General features: G+C 48.2%; 1 protein-coding gene across 3 annotated transcripts in view; it reads right to left on the reverse strand.

The window, feature by feature from the left end:
• GRID1 (glutamate ionotropic receptor delta type subunit 1) overlaps nucleotides 1-14894 on the reverse strand; it is a 765377-nt gene that overhangs the window by 596110 nt on the left and 154373 nt on the right. For all 3 annotated transcript variants that reach the window (XM_031015574.3, XM_055353885.2, XM_055353886.2), the window contains one exon: nucleotides 9445-9729. In XM_031015574.3, the coding sequence (XP_030871434.1) occupies nucleotides 9445-9729 (285 nt within the window). The remainder of the gene's footprint in view (nucleotides 1-9444; nucleotides 9730-14894) is intronic.

Raw genomic sequence — 14894 nt, forward strand, 5'->3', positions numbered from 1 at the left:
GGCCAATAAATGGGCAATGAAACACCCCCAAAATATCAATTCACTCATTCACTCATCAAATATTTAATGAGCACCTACTAAGCTTTAGGTGCTGTTCTAAACGCTGTGGGTCCAGTATCACTCAACCAAGCAAACAAAACTGCCTGTCTGCATGGAACTAGTTGGGGAAAGATAGACATCAAAAGCTGAGTAAATGGGAATAAATTCAATGGAAAAAGGGAGAAAGAGGTGCCAAGAGAAAATAGAGTTCCATTTTTAAATAAATTGGAAAGGGAAGGCCCCACGGGACAGATGGAATTGAAGCAAAGCCCCGAAGGTGCAGCTTGCAGACGTCTGCACGTGCAGGAAGAGTGTCCCAGGCAGAGGAAACAGCCAGCCCAAAGCCTCTGCAGCAGGTTGTGCCGGGCACGCTCACGGAGCAGCAAGGAGCCGGAGCTGGAAGGGAGCAGACAGGGAGCAGGAGGAGGGGAGGTCCCATCTGGACTAGTGGTCCTTCCAGAAGTCTGCAGCCACATCTCGCTGGTACCCTTCCTGGAATTCTAGTATTTAACAACACAACATCTCCCTTGTTCCCTCTCATGTGTGGGGCAAAGGAGGTCTGGGGAGTGTGGGTCTGGCAGGAGGGGGATATCAACAGGAGCCCGCATCGGTCCTGCAAGGGCACAATGGTGTGTGGTGAGAAGAGGAAATGGGGGACGATCTGGCCAAGTTCTTGCTCCCTCAACTCCAGCAGGACCCAGCAGCACACCGGGGCATGTGTGGGAGTCGGCATAGCCTCACTTTCCAGTCCTTTATCCACGCCTGCATCAGGCATCTCCTCATGTCTCCAGACGCACTCTGGAATCTGATGGAGGGGTGAGGGAAATTCAGAGTTAATAAACTTTAATCTTCTAGGGCACACTACAATTAACACATCCCAAAGTACAGTTACTTTGTAATTAGATCGAAGAACAAAACCCAAAACACTCATCCAGGTAAAGTTATTGTCAAACTTCTTCCATAGGTTTCCTAGCAATTAAACCCACTTACTCATTTTGTCTGGAAAAAGTATGTATTACTTCAATTTAAACTAATGCCATAATGATCCAATGTGTATTATTAATGAAATCAGGCATGGCAGTTCAGTCATCTGGCCTGCTTTGCCAGGGGCCACAAAGGAGACGTCAGCAAGGGGCATTGATTAAAGTAACATTTGCCCCAATAATTCCCTTTCTTCCACGGAATTTTACTTCAGGAAGACTCTAGGGGTGAGATCCCGACAGATATTTTCTATGAAAACCAGTTAAGCTGTCCAGCTTAGAAGGCATGATGGCTCTTCGGAGCCACCTGTGACTGTGCAAGGAGACCTTGGGGAAGCCTTGGCAGCTCAGCTCCTCCATAGGGCAAGGTGTGTAACCTGCAGGTGAAAGAGCTGACCCCCAAGCTCTCTCTGTTTCCCCAAGCACCAAGAACACAACCAAAATACAGCTGTGTTCTGGGCTGCTGAACAAGCCAGGACTGGGATTCACCAGGTCTGCCTTGGGAAGCCAAAGAAGAATGGACAGCAATGGGACCACCGCTGGGCACAGCTCCAGAGTAGTGTTACTGAGCAGTTACCACGCGCCAGGTACTGAGCTAAGCCCCTGACATCTATTGACTCATTTAATCCACATGTTAACCCCATCAGGCAGAAAGTAGTATTGTATCACAATTTTACAAATGAAAAAACTGTTGCACAGAGAGGCTGAGTAACTTGCCCAATGTCACACAGATATGGCAGCGGAGCTGGGATTCAACAAGAAGACTGCTCTGGAGCCCATGCCCCTAACTATTAAACGCAAAGGTTATCCTGAGCCTGACTGGAGGAGCAAACAGCCAAATCTCTTGCACCAAGATTCTACCAAGGTTGCCTAGTGCCCACACGCACTGCCTTGAGGGAAGAATGTTGGTTCCTACCACTCTTGGTCCCCATGCATGGTTTGTTGTGATCATATAGACCACTTACCATGTGCCAGGCACTCTACTAGTGTTTTGCCCTTACAGCTCAGAAATTACCCTATAGATGAGGAGGCTGAAGCTCAGAGAAGTCACCTTGCACAGGAAGCAGGAGGCAGAGAGGAATGGCGATCCATGCTTACTTTTTTATTTACTCATTTATTTTTTGCACTTGATGCAAAACTCAAAAAGTACAAGAAGTTATGCAGTGAAAAATTCATCTCCCATCCCAGTCCAACCCACTGTGTTTCCTTTCCTTAAACAGCATTTCCTTGGAGTGACCATGTGTGTCCACTCAGATACACACACATAGAAGCTCACTTGTACACAAAGCAACACCCACATCACCATTCTCACTTCTCTATTGTCAGCTAACAGCACCATGTTTTGGAACTACTTCCACTCAGTACATAAGGAACTAGAGTTTTCCATTAAATGTAAATATCATAATATATTTAACCAATTTGCTGAAGATGGACCTTTAGGTTGTTGCTAATTTCTGATGTCATCAAAAATGCCACAATAAATCTTTGTACATCAAGCAAAGACTCTACCACGGTGTTTGCTCCCCACAGCTTTGCCAAGAGGCTGTGAACAGAGCTGTGGACCCTTTGGGAACCAGAGCTGACCAGCCCCCAACTCTCCAGCCATATGGCCTAGAGCAAATCCCTTTACTTCTCTGAGTACAGAACCCACCATGTGGGGTTGCCATTGGGATGATGTGAGCAAGGGCAGCTCCACGCTCTTTCAGGGCACCCAGCATGAAGCAAGGGCTAGAGGGACTGGAGCTGTTACCCCCTGGCATGACGCCTGGGTCATCTGGGAAATTCGGGTCCTACCTCTAGCTTAGACTCTGGGACTGTGGTTTGTCCTAACTTGGATCATCATTCCTGAGAATGTGTCAGTTTCTGCCCTTTTGTTTGCAGACAATGACTTCAGACAGGATGCAATGAAAGGACCAGAGCCTTCTAGAGATGAAGGCTTTGCCTTTGTCTGTCTTCAAATCTCTGGATGGGGTATAAAGAACAGGACCCAAGAGTGCCACCCGAGGTAGCAAGATATGGCTCCCAGAGATTTCTGGGGATCCTGAGCATCTAAAGCCTCCTCCGACTGTCTCTCCAGTCTTATCCCTAGCCAATTCCCATATTCCAGCCATATGATCTTTCCTCCTCTCCATTGCCCCCAGGCCTTTCTTCTGGAAAGAGGGAAGCAAGTTCTTCCCTCTGCTTAGAACACTCTTCCTACAACCCTCAGTGCCCTTTGCTTGCCTAAAAAAAATAAAAACTACTCCTATTTAAGCACCTGTTTAAATGTCACCTCCAGCCCCCAGTGCCCTTTGCTTGCCTAATAAAAAATAAAAACTACTCCTATTTAAGCACCTGCTTAAATGTCACCTCCTCCAGGAAGCTCTTCCTAACCACCTTGCCATAGGCTGCACTGAATTTGCATGAGCTTTCTTCAGTTGCCACCAAGAAAAAGACTGGCCCAAAGGCATGGCAAAGTGGAGCAGTGTCAGGGTGGAAGGAATATCAGCCCACAGATGCTGAGAGAGGTAGGCTTGCTAGGCTCACAGAGGGGCAGGGGAGGGCAGGCACAGCCTGGCCAGGCCCTAGCTGTGGACACCTAGCCAGGTGGACAATATCTGCCCTCCATATAGAGAGGGAGGTTTCAGCAGGAAAATTTCTTTCTGACATTCGGGTAGGAAAGGACTTCTTAAACAAGACAAGCAAAAGAGCTAGCCATAAAAAAAGATGACTACATTTGACAACAATACAATAAAGAATTTCTGTTCACTAAGACAAACAATTAACTTAAAGAAGATATTGCCACACTTAAAAAGAAAAGGCTCGATTTTAAAAACAGGCAAAAAAATCAACTACAAACAGGTGTTTCACAGAAGAGAAAATAAAAATAGCCCATAAAGATGTGAAAAGATACCCAACCTCATCTATCATCAAGAAAGTGTACATTAAAATCAAAATAAAATTACATTTTGCACTAGAAACCTAAAAGTAACAAGAAGACAAGTGTTGGTGAGGTTAGGGGACTTGGGGAAATCTCATATATTGCACATGGTAGTGTGAATAGGTAGGAATGCTTTGGAAAACAGTTTGGTCTAACCTAATAAAGTGAAATGTTCACTGACCCAAGAGTCCAGCAATTCTGCTCCTCAGAATAGACCCTGAAAAGCTCCTGCACACAAACACCAAAAGACAAATATGAGAATGTTCCTATCAGTATTTTTGGTAATAACAAAATCCTGGAAACAAAACAAATGCCCACAGACAATAAAGTAGATAAATAAATCAGGGCATACAGTGCAGCAATAAAAATGATTAATACATCCACCTGCATCAAACAGATCAATCTCGAAAACCTAATGCTGAGTGAAAACTAAAAAACAATCCCAGAAGCATGCCGAAGTGTTATTCCACATATATGAGTCGCAAACCAACCATGGGCCCCATACCTGTATGATAAAACTATCAAGGAATGGAGCTGCAAGCCACTATCCTGAGCCAATTAACACAGGAACAGAAAACCAAATATGGCATGTTCTCACTTACAAGTGGGAACTAAATGATGAGAACCCATGGACACACAGAGGGGAACAACACACACTGGGGCCTATGGGAGTGTGGAGAGTGGAGGGTAGGAGGAGAGAGAGGATCAAGAAAAACGAGGAATGGGTACTAGGCTTACTGTCTTGGTGATGAAATAATGTATACAACAAACTCCCATGACATGAGCTTACCTATGTAACAAACTTGCACTTGTACCACTAAGCCTAAAATAAAAGTTAAAAAAAAAAAAGACACTGGCTTGGGATCCTCTAAAACAGTGAAATACATGTACAGTGTTTTAAATATATGAGGCATAAATTTAAAATTTCCATGCTTAGATACAACTTGGCAAAACTTCAGACACATAAAAAGAAAAAAAAACTATCAAGGAAAGCGAGGGACTTGTTAGCACACAATCGGGAGAGTGTTTAAGTCCCTGTGTAGGGGAGACATGGTCAGGCGAAGCACAAAAGGGCTCCTTGATATTTTTTAAACTGATTGTGGGTTCATGAGTCTTCAGGTTATTAATCTTTTAATTAAACATATACATCGTAACCACGTGTAGCTTTCAATTAAAAAGTAATTTTTAAACTAGCACAAATAGACAGTGGCCACTCAAACAGAGCCCTGATGTTTTGTTTCTGTGGAATCCCAGCTCCCAACCCATCCCAGGTCTGCGAGCTAGCCCAGAGACCAAGAAAGGACTGCCGTGCCCTGGAGATGCCCCTGGGCCCCTGGGCCCTAACTTCCAATGCCAGCCCATGCAACATTAGCCAAGTTACTCCACCCATCTGTGTCTTCACTGAAAATGAGTGCCTAGCAAAATACCTGGCATGTGGTAGGGATTCCGTGAATATTTTTTGAATGAAGGAGTCAATGATATCTAAGAGCTCATCATAATTACAACCTTCATCCAAATTTATTCACTAGAGGGAAATTGTGGATACAGCTACTAGCACCCCCCTCCCACCCCAGCCCCTGCCAATGCATACACACATGAATATCCCAGCATTTGAAGTGGCAACTCAGAAAGTTCTCCATTCTTTTCGATCCAAACTTTTGGTATTTTAATGTTGCAAATTTTCTCTCTCAAATGTCGTCTTCTCTTTTATTTTTCCTTTCACTGTCATAACAAGCATACAAGTATTTTCAGTGGAATTTTACCAAATAGCACATCTTGTAAACCATATACATACCAACTCCTCTCTCACCCTTCTGCCAAATTCTGTCTTGGAGCCCATGGCTTTTCCTGCTCTGATCTCTAACTCCTGGCTCAAATGCCCAGTCCTCAGGCTCTACCTGGGGCAGGACATTCCAGGGTTTAAAGGGAGGCTGATGGGCAAATGAGGAAGAATCAGGCCTTGCCCCACAAAGGAGGGAGCCTATGTATGATGCTCACTAAAGTGACTGCATCAGCCTAGAGCATGCCATGTCCTTCCAAACTACCTCCCTCTTTCTTGGCATCAACTCTGACTGGCTGGGGACAGGAGCAGGAAGCTAGAGCCTACTAAGTCCAAATTACAGAAATAGGATGATGCCTTGGCTAAATGCATGGGTACTAAAGTCAGGAAGAACCTTTCTGAGCCTCATTTTCCTCATCTGTAAAATGTAGCAATAATCTGACCTCAGAGGGATATTGGGCGGCTAGAATGAAGTAAAATACATAAAGGTACTTGCAGATCAGCATTGAAAAACAGTTGCTATATTCCCAAACCACTTCTGTTTGACTTTGGAAAGAACAGAATAGTCTTTACACTTAATTTGCTTTTGAATTGTGCTCATCTGCAGCTAGTGCTACAGTGAGTCAGGGGCAGGAGGGGCCCTGAGGTGTTCCAGAGGCACCGTTTGTCTTGGCTGTATTAGCAATGTGTATCCACCTAGGAGTGACACTGGGACAGGCCACAGCCAGCCATGCCGAGGGAGCAGCCACACTCGCACTCTGAGGGCTGGATGTGCTGCATCAAACAGCAGATAGGCTGAGCTGCCTTGGCTCACTTGACACAAGCACGTTGGAAATGGGCAGCAGCTGGGCTGGGTATGAGGGGAAAGCCAGGACGAGCACTGGGCACTGGGTTAAAATTTTACAGAAAATGTGTAGAGGCAGAAACCAAGCCTCAATGCTTGTCATATCAGGAGGCCGATGACCATGGCAGGCAAAGGCAGGAGGTCCTGCACAGAATCCAATAAAAGAGTTCTCTGGCCTCCAGCAAGCGGAGAGCCAGAAGGGCTGGCACCCTGGACAGCGCCATGGGCACACCACTCTGACGCTGTCTTCTGACTGAGAACCCCAGCTCTGGGGTTCTCCGCTCACCTCCACCCTCCAGGTCTGAACCAGCAAACATGACAGGTCTCTGCCAATCCCTCTCTTGCACCATGGAAGCCTCACAGACCGATCATGGTGTTTTCTGCCGCTGAGCCCACACACGGCCTCAGAATCCTTCCCAGCACAGCTCCCAAGCAGCCTCAACCAACCAGCTGCGGTGGTCCTCCAGATGAAAGCTACTGGTCACTTGGCGACTTTATGGAATTACTGATAAGGAGCAGTCTGGTTGGAAACTAACTTCAACCCCACCAAAGGTAGCAAAGGTGTCCATGTCAGAAAAGAGGAACACAGCTTTTGGTCACATTGGAGATTCTGGGTGGAGGAAAGAAGAGGGGCAGGGGAGTGTGTCTGTAGAATAAAACCTGTTTCCTAGCCTACACCCCTTCCCTGCCACCTCATAGTCAGAGGTCAGACCATCCAGTACCCTTGTCCTTCTCCCCATTCCTCCTTTGTTTTGTGTGAAAATGGCTTGAAAACTCCATGTCCCCATCCATGAATGTGTCGAGGGGCTACTCTATGCCAGGCACCATGCAGGCTGCAGGGCCGTGGTGGTGGGAAGCACACAGCCACTCTCCTGGACTTCACTGCCTCACCAGGCAGTCCAGCACTCATGGAGGACTAGCCCTCATGAGAGTCAGGACAAGCCAAGAGCAGGCTGAGGGCAGGACGAGCATGTCTGCAAGAGCGTGTAACCAAGCTGCCAGCTCTGTAGGACAGGTGGGGCTCAGGGACATCTTTCTTTGAGGACCTGCATCTTGAGAAGAGTGAGGGTAAGGAGGGTAATAAGAAAACGGGACTTGGGCAAGTGCCACCAGGCCTTGTTCAGTCTGCAGGAGTCACAGGAGCCCAGGCGGGTGGGCAGGCTAGAGAGCTGATCACCTGCCCTCCCAGCGGCTGAGGCTCCCATCAAGGTCGCCTCCCAGGCTCTAGGGGAAAACTGTGTCTTCAGGCCAGATTGGAAACAGAGCAATGGTGCCCAGAGAAAGTGGGGTGGGAAGGGCCTGGGCACACTGGACCACAGCACCCCCATCCCTGGCAGTGTCCATGCCTCTCCACAGGGTTCAGCCTCAGAGCAGGCTGGACTTTGGGGTTGAGCCACCAGCCCCAAGGGTTCTCGGGGAAGGCCTGGCCCCTAAGAGATCCCTGCAGGCAGCTCGGGGCTGTTACAAAGTCTCCAACTCCTCGCCAAGGGCCAGGGACTGAGCAGGAGTGGGAGGGTGGGAGGGAGAGGCCAGGTCCTGGACTGAGTCCAGTTCAGGTCCTGCCCTTGTCCCCATCCACCTCATCTTTATTTCAGCACAGTGATTGTTTGCTCTTTCAATTCTTCCTGGAAGACTCCAAACAGCATATTTGCTCAAGAGCTGAGGACAACATTCCAGTCTTAGAGAAGAAGAGTATTTAGGCAAATGCAAACATATGCTGATTTCTTTTCTTAGTTACATTCTTGGCAAAGAAATTATATCACCCAGAGACAAAAATGGGACTTTCGAAGGTCCACCCATTCCATCCTGGCACCAGCCGTGGGGCTGCCAACCCTCATCAGTCTCCCACACCCTCTAACATGTTATGGGGGTGGCTGTGGCTATAAAGAGGTAGCACAGGGATCCTTGTGAAGGAACTGCTCTGTATCCTGACTGGTGGTCATAGGAATCTACACATGTGATTTTTAAAATGCATAGCAGTAAATCCACACCTGCAAAAACACGTGCACTACTGAAATATGAACAAGGCCTACAGGCTGTATCAAATCCTGGTTGCAATATTGTACTACAGCTATGCAGGATGTTACCGTGGGGGAACCTGGGTGAAGGGCATGCTGGATCTCCCTAGGTTGTTCCTTATAATTGCATGTAAATATAAATTATCGCATAATTTTCAAAAAAATTGTTTAAACACTAAACATGGAAACCATTCTATCTCAGGATTAAGACTAGTCTGTTTTGACAGAGCAGTCATAAGAAAACCTGAAGCCATTTCTCCAAAGCCCATTTTTGTGGTTTCCTAACAAGCAAATTATGATTTTTTTTCGTATGACAGGTCTTCAAAGAAGCCATGCCCAGCCCTACCCAGTGTTCCCAACCCACCAACCCCAGCCTGGCTCCATGACACTCAGGGCATTCCTTCCCCTGACCTTTGCCCCAGCCTGGAACCCTGAAACTGAAGGCAGATTGCGATGGATGGAGGCAAGGAGCCAGGAAGGCCAGGCAATCGTCCAGTGTGAAGGGCACTCTTTGGAGAGGAGACCTCCAGGAGGAACCATGCTGGCCAGCCTCCACCTGTGCCAGCATACAGCCCTTTGGATCCCTGCCAGCAGTTTATTAATATTTTATTGAAACCTCTAAGATGATTCAAACTTCAGCCGTCATGATAAGGTGTTGTTGCTAGGCAACTTTATACCTATCTATGGAGCTGTTGTTGCAGCTCTTCCTGACTCATGAAGCTCGAGGTTTGACCCTATCACCTGGAGACCCACTCAGCACAGACCACCCCCCACCGGTCCAGGGCCCCACCCACTCTCAGGTCTCCCAGCATCTGGCCATCCCTGTCCCCAAGCAGCCCCGGCTCGCCTGCCGGACAACTCACCATACTCGCTGTCGTAGAACATGACGAACTTCTGCCAGCGCAGCTCCGTCACCAGCCTGAGCATGACATCATTGAGGCGGACGGGTGGTCTCGAAGCCAGTGTGTAGGCCTCACCATCGGGGCTGGGGTTCAGGTGGCACGCAGTGCGTGGCGACCCTCCCGGGTTGCGCTGGACAAAGAGGTGTGGGATGTGCATGGCATCCGTGAGGGACTGCAGGGCATTGGCAGATGCACAGCCAGTGGACGTGACCAAGGCCAAAATCCCCTGGGTCATGAGGTCACAGGCTAGAAAGAGAGAAGAGAGAGAGGAAGGGGTCAGCATCAGGGCGATGCTGCACCAGCTTCAACCTGCAGGCCCCATGCCTGGCAGCTCATGCCCGGGACTCCCAAGAGAGGCTGCCTCCCTCCAGGACCAAGAACCATCCTGGGCAGGCCAGTGGCTCTCATAAGCACAGCCTCACTGACATCCTTGGTGAAAATGCCAGCTATATATTCTTGTACCCATTTAACATGAGAAAATAGAAGTCAAAAGGGGCAAAACCATTTGCCCTAGGCTAGTCAGGGAAGGATGGTAGAGCACAGATCCATCCCAAATCTGCCTGATTCACCCCAACTGAGCTGTAAAATTAGCCATCCTGTTTCCCACCTAGGACTATAAGCCCTTTAAGAGCCAAAACGTCATTGTGTTGATCTGTGCATCCTCATGCCTAGCCGCGGGCAGAAAATATACTGTGTGCTCTACAACTGTTGACTGAACTGAACTGATTGGGACTGAAGGGACTAAATGGCTTCCGAAAGTCAGAGAGGCACTTACCCAAGAGGACCCAAGATGTAGCAAAAAAATAAAAAAGAAAAGAAACCCTAGGTCTTCTGGCCAAATCCAATTGATCCATATCATAAAAATACTGGGCCAAACCCCAGATGAAGCAGTTGTTCCAGAAGGATTATTCAAAAGCCACTTGACAATAACAAAGAAAGACGCTCCCGCCACTCAGGCAGTTACCACGGGTGCGGAGGAGGAACGCAACGGACGCTCCAGCAGCCGCATCTAGGGCTGGCACGCTCAGGGGCTCATCTTTACAAGTTCTCCCGTAACTGCAAGAGGCGCCCCTTGTAGCCACATGCGTACACTTTTTTGGGACATCAACCAATTAATAGAAAGATGCACCTCCCAACGCCGCAACCCACTGCACCAGTTTTGAAGCAAACATCTCTTACTAATGGTTTATGCGATGGCAAGGATGTGGAGAAGCAGATGCAGTTTCAAAACACAGGCTGTGAATGGCAGCAGGCCATCTGCTGCACACAGCAGACTTTGAACAACTTTTGACAATGCAGTTCTTTCGGTCAAGAGCCCTTGGGTTTATGTAATGCCTCAGATAAGGCTGGGAGAGGGAGAGAAGAAAAGGGGGAACTGACCCCAGGGAGCAAGGCAGTGGGAGGCAGGGGAACATGTGGGAAGGGGAGGGTCCCCCCACACTCTCCAGCAGCAAAGACCGGCTGTCCTCCATGCAAGGGCGCTCGCCTTGCACCTGCATGAGCACCAGCAGGAAGAGAACCCAAATCCTATGGTTCTCTCCTCTTCAAGGCCACCGGCAGGGGGTAGCTAAACAAGAGATGATGAGGTCTTGTGAATCTCACAGTCCCCCAGATGCCCTGGCCCCCTCCTACCCCAGCTCCAGTCTGCTGAGTTCTCTCCTAAACAGAAATCCATTGCGTGCCCTGCTGTGCCCCCCAAGAGCCTAGGGATAAAGTAAAAGCCCACTCCTGAAAGGGTGGTCTTGCAAGCTCCCGTGCCTGCAGCCTCATGCTCCTCACCACACCCTTTTCTGCTACATCCCAACCAACTGCCCACCCTGGACCCTCAAACTCACCTCTTCAATCCTGATGCTCACTCTTGCTTCAAAACTCAGACTCAGCATCCCCAGACTGGCTCATAACCCTTGTGGCATGATCTCCCTTCACTGCACTTCCCTGTCATGAGCCACATGTTGCCTGTGTTACTGGCTGGCTCTCCAACTTGACCCCAGGCTCCAGGAGGACAAGGGTCATGCCTGCTGTGTTCACCATCCTTTCCCAGACACAGGCTAAGCCCAGTTCACAATAGCAGTAAAGACTCATGCAAAAACACCATGCAAGAATTTCCATGGCCCCAGTCAATAATTCCTCTCTGGGTACCTGTCCAAATCGTAGGAACAGCACTCAATCCAAAACCATTCAGAGGACACTATCCATACTCTTGGAATATTGCTAATGATCTAAAAGATGCAAATAGATGAGTGGTTATGAAAGTGCTCCATTTTCTGAAAGTATATATAGCCTTTAAACTAGTCAAGAAGATACTACAATAACATGGGAAAGTGCCTGTCATAAAAAAGGTAGGTGAAAGTGATACAAAATTGTATGTATTTTATTTTATCAATTAAATAAAACATCAACATGCATGAAAGAAAAAGCAGAAGGAAATATTGCAAAATGTTAAAAGTGACTGCAATTTAGAAGAAACCTGAAAGTGGTTTTCATTCTTTTCTATATTAGCCAAAATTTTGTGACATAAACAAATAATTCCTTTTAAAAAGAAAAATAATCCTCTGATAATGGATAAGCAGGAAAACTACATAGGAGGAAGGACTATTGTGTGAGAATTGCCTCTGTGCCAAATTCTCTTGGTGTCCTTTGTACCTGTGAATTCACAGTATTCTCAGGACATTCGTGTAGAGTAGGTATCATTGCATCCATTTTCCAGATAATGAGATGTGAGGCCACACAATGAACACTGCCACAGACATGGGGAAAATGCTTCTGAGAGGTGGTCACGTGAAAATACCAGGGCACAAAATTATATGCTAACTATGATTACAGCTAGGCAGAAAGCACGCCCATGAAAACAGCAAGAGAAAACACTAAAAGCTAAGGCACTATGACAATGCGTGGATATTTTTTCTTATGCATGCTCTCTTTAACGCCAATACAATACATTTATAATCTTAAACAGCAATTGTATAAAATAAACTGTATATCCCTGGGACGTAAATTGTCCAGGAACTCCAATGCTCAATTGTGGAATTGTCCCATCCCAGGACTCCCACGGAGAGTCCTCCTTGCAGCCATCAGTCACTTTTGGCTCTTGTTGCCCCACCTGCCTGGCTCCCTCCCAGGTCATCATCTGTCCCCACTCCATATATGTCAGGTTCTGAAGTGGCAGAACCTCTCTGAGCCTCAGTTTCCCCATCGGGGCATGCATGCCACTGGCTCCTGCCCTCCTTGTCTCATACATACACTTGGTATCCCTGCCCACCCCCCACAAGCCAGCCCCTGCCCTAAGCACTGTCAGGGGGAAGAGCAGGATGACCACAGGTCCCATCTTTGAGGAGCTTAGGATCCACTGAGGAGACAGACTCTGCAACTCAACTGGAGGAAAGAGAAAGGAAGCTCCCTGGGACACAGAGGAGGGTAAATTCATTTGTGGTTGGCACCAGGGCCTCAAAGGAAGGAAGGGACTTAGCACCTTTCAGGGTCTCAGGAGAGCAGCACAAGGTGGGTGCAGAGTGACAACGACATATAGCCGGGCTGAACCCTCACCAGCTACCACCTCACCAGGGGTGGTGGGAAGAGCATTCGGATCTCAAGCATTCATTCACCCAAGTTCCAGTTTTGGCTCCTCCGGTCAGTAGCCACACAGCCATGGGCATGTCCCTTTCTCAGCCTCCATTTTCTATTAAATAGGAATAAGAATCTCTACCCAGCAGAGCTATGAGAGCACTGACTTAGGACGCTGATAGCAAGCGCCAATGCCTCACAGTGCACAAGATGCTGAACAGATGTCAGCCTCCTGCCCCTTCCTTGAACATCCCATCTCTCCATCAAAGTCATGCCCAGGATCTTAAGTATTAGTAGTCACAGGCAAGAGCCATCTCGCCCTCCCCGTGGAGGTGAGCACTGCCGGCCCACCCCTCGTGGAGCCACCTGCAGCGTTGTAAGCGCCAGGCCTCCACAAAAAGGGTGGGTAATTAAGGCTGGAAGCCTCTCCCAGGCGCTAATGGAGAGGCCCGATGTGAGTCAATTTCCAATCCACTGTGAATGGCCTGCTAATTGGGGCACTGTTGAAATGATGGTTATTTGGAGGCTTCTAACATAAAAATAATAAGATCAAAATACATCAGATCAAAGCCAAATCAGCTATTAGCTTAATCAAGGTTGTGTGTGATGGGATGTTACACAATGCATGCCCTGGTTGTTGTGACAGATGCTGAACCCCAGGACTGGGACGGGCCACCTGGCCGGAGTCCGGGGCCTGCCCTGGTCACAAGCTGGGACTACGGGTGAGGGCTGGTCCTCTCTGGGTTACTGGTTGGCTTTCTCTTTATTTCTTTCTGTCTTTCTTTCTTTCTTCTTGTGGGGGGTCAAATAAAGATGATGGCTCCCTCTTCACAGGGCTGCTCCATGTGTGCCATGAAAGGTCTTTATATGTGGACAGCCATTCATGCTGCCTGGCACATAGTAGCAACTCAGAAGTCATCGCTACCTAGGATGATGCTCAAAGATGTTTTTACAGCTCTCTAGAGGATAACAGCTTTTGTTATAATTCTTTGCCTCCATATTATATGGTCACAAAGCTGATGTCTCTCTTGATTACAACACAGGCTTGATGGCCTGATAAGGGCCCCCTGAGAATGACCCATCCATCAGCTGGGAAAGTAAGTAAAGACAAACTGTAATGAGCAGCTTCCAGCCCCCTCACCTGCACCCTGTGTCCTGGGAAAGCGGAGGGTCCCCACAAAAGAAAGGGCTACTCAGAGCTCGGCACTGGGGGTGCGGGGGGTGCCCAGACAGCATTCCCGATACAACTGCACAATCCACAGTCACATTCCCACCTGCTTCCCTGGAGAAGATGTTCACATCCCACCCATCCAGGCTTTTCCAGACAGCGGACTCTCAAGGGTGGGACATGTCAGGTGAGGTACTGGCCCCTTCACAGAACAAACTCTCAGTAACTCTCACCCCAGGTGAGCTTTCTGATTTCCCTGGTTAAAAAAAAAAAAAAATCAGAGCACAGAGAATGCTAGTTGCTTGGCCAGGGCCACACAGCCAGAGAGCAAACAGCAAAGAGAACAACAGACCACCAGGCACCTCTACATCCAATGCTGCAGAGAGAAAGTGGCCAGCAGGGGACAGAACCCAGGATTCCAGGCTGACTCTACCCAACTGTCCCTGGATAGAAATCCCCAGGGCACCTCGCAGCTCAGTGCAGGCCCCAGGGAAGGAGTAGGCAGGCAGGAACAAGGCCTGTCTCCCCTGAAAGCAGATCCTTGACTTATCAAGTCACTGGGTGCCTGCAGGTGGGTGCTGGAGGTGAGAAAGGTGCCCTCAGACATTGAGGTCACTCTAGGCACCATCACTAATCCATGCCCACTATTCTCCATCCCCGTGGGGATTTCTGGAACATTCTC

The sequence above is a fragment of the Gorilla gorilla genome, chromosome 8 (genome assembly GCF_029281585.2).
Source record: "Gorilla gorilla gorilla isolate KB3781 chromosome 8, NHGRI_mGorGor1-v2.1_pri, whole genome shotgun sequence".
NCBI lineage: Eukaryota > Metazoa > Chordata > Mammalia > Primates > Hominidae > Gorilla > Gorilla gorilla.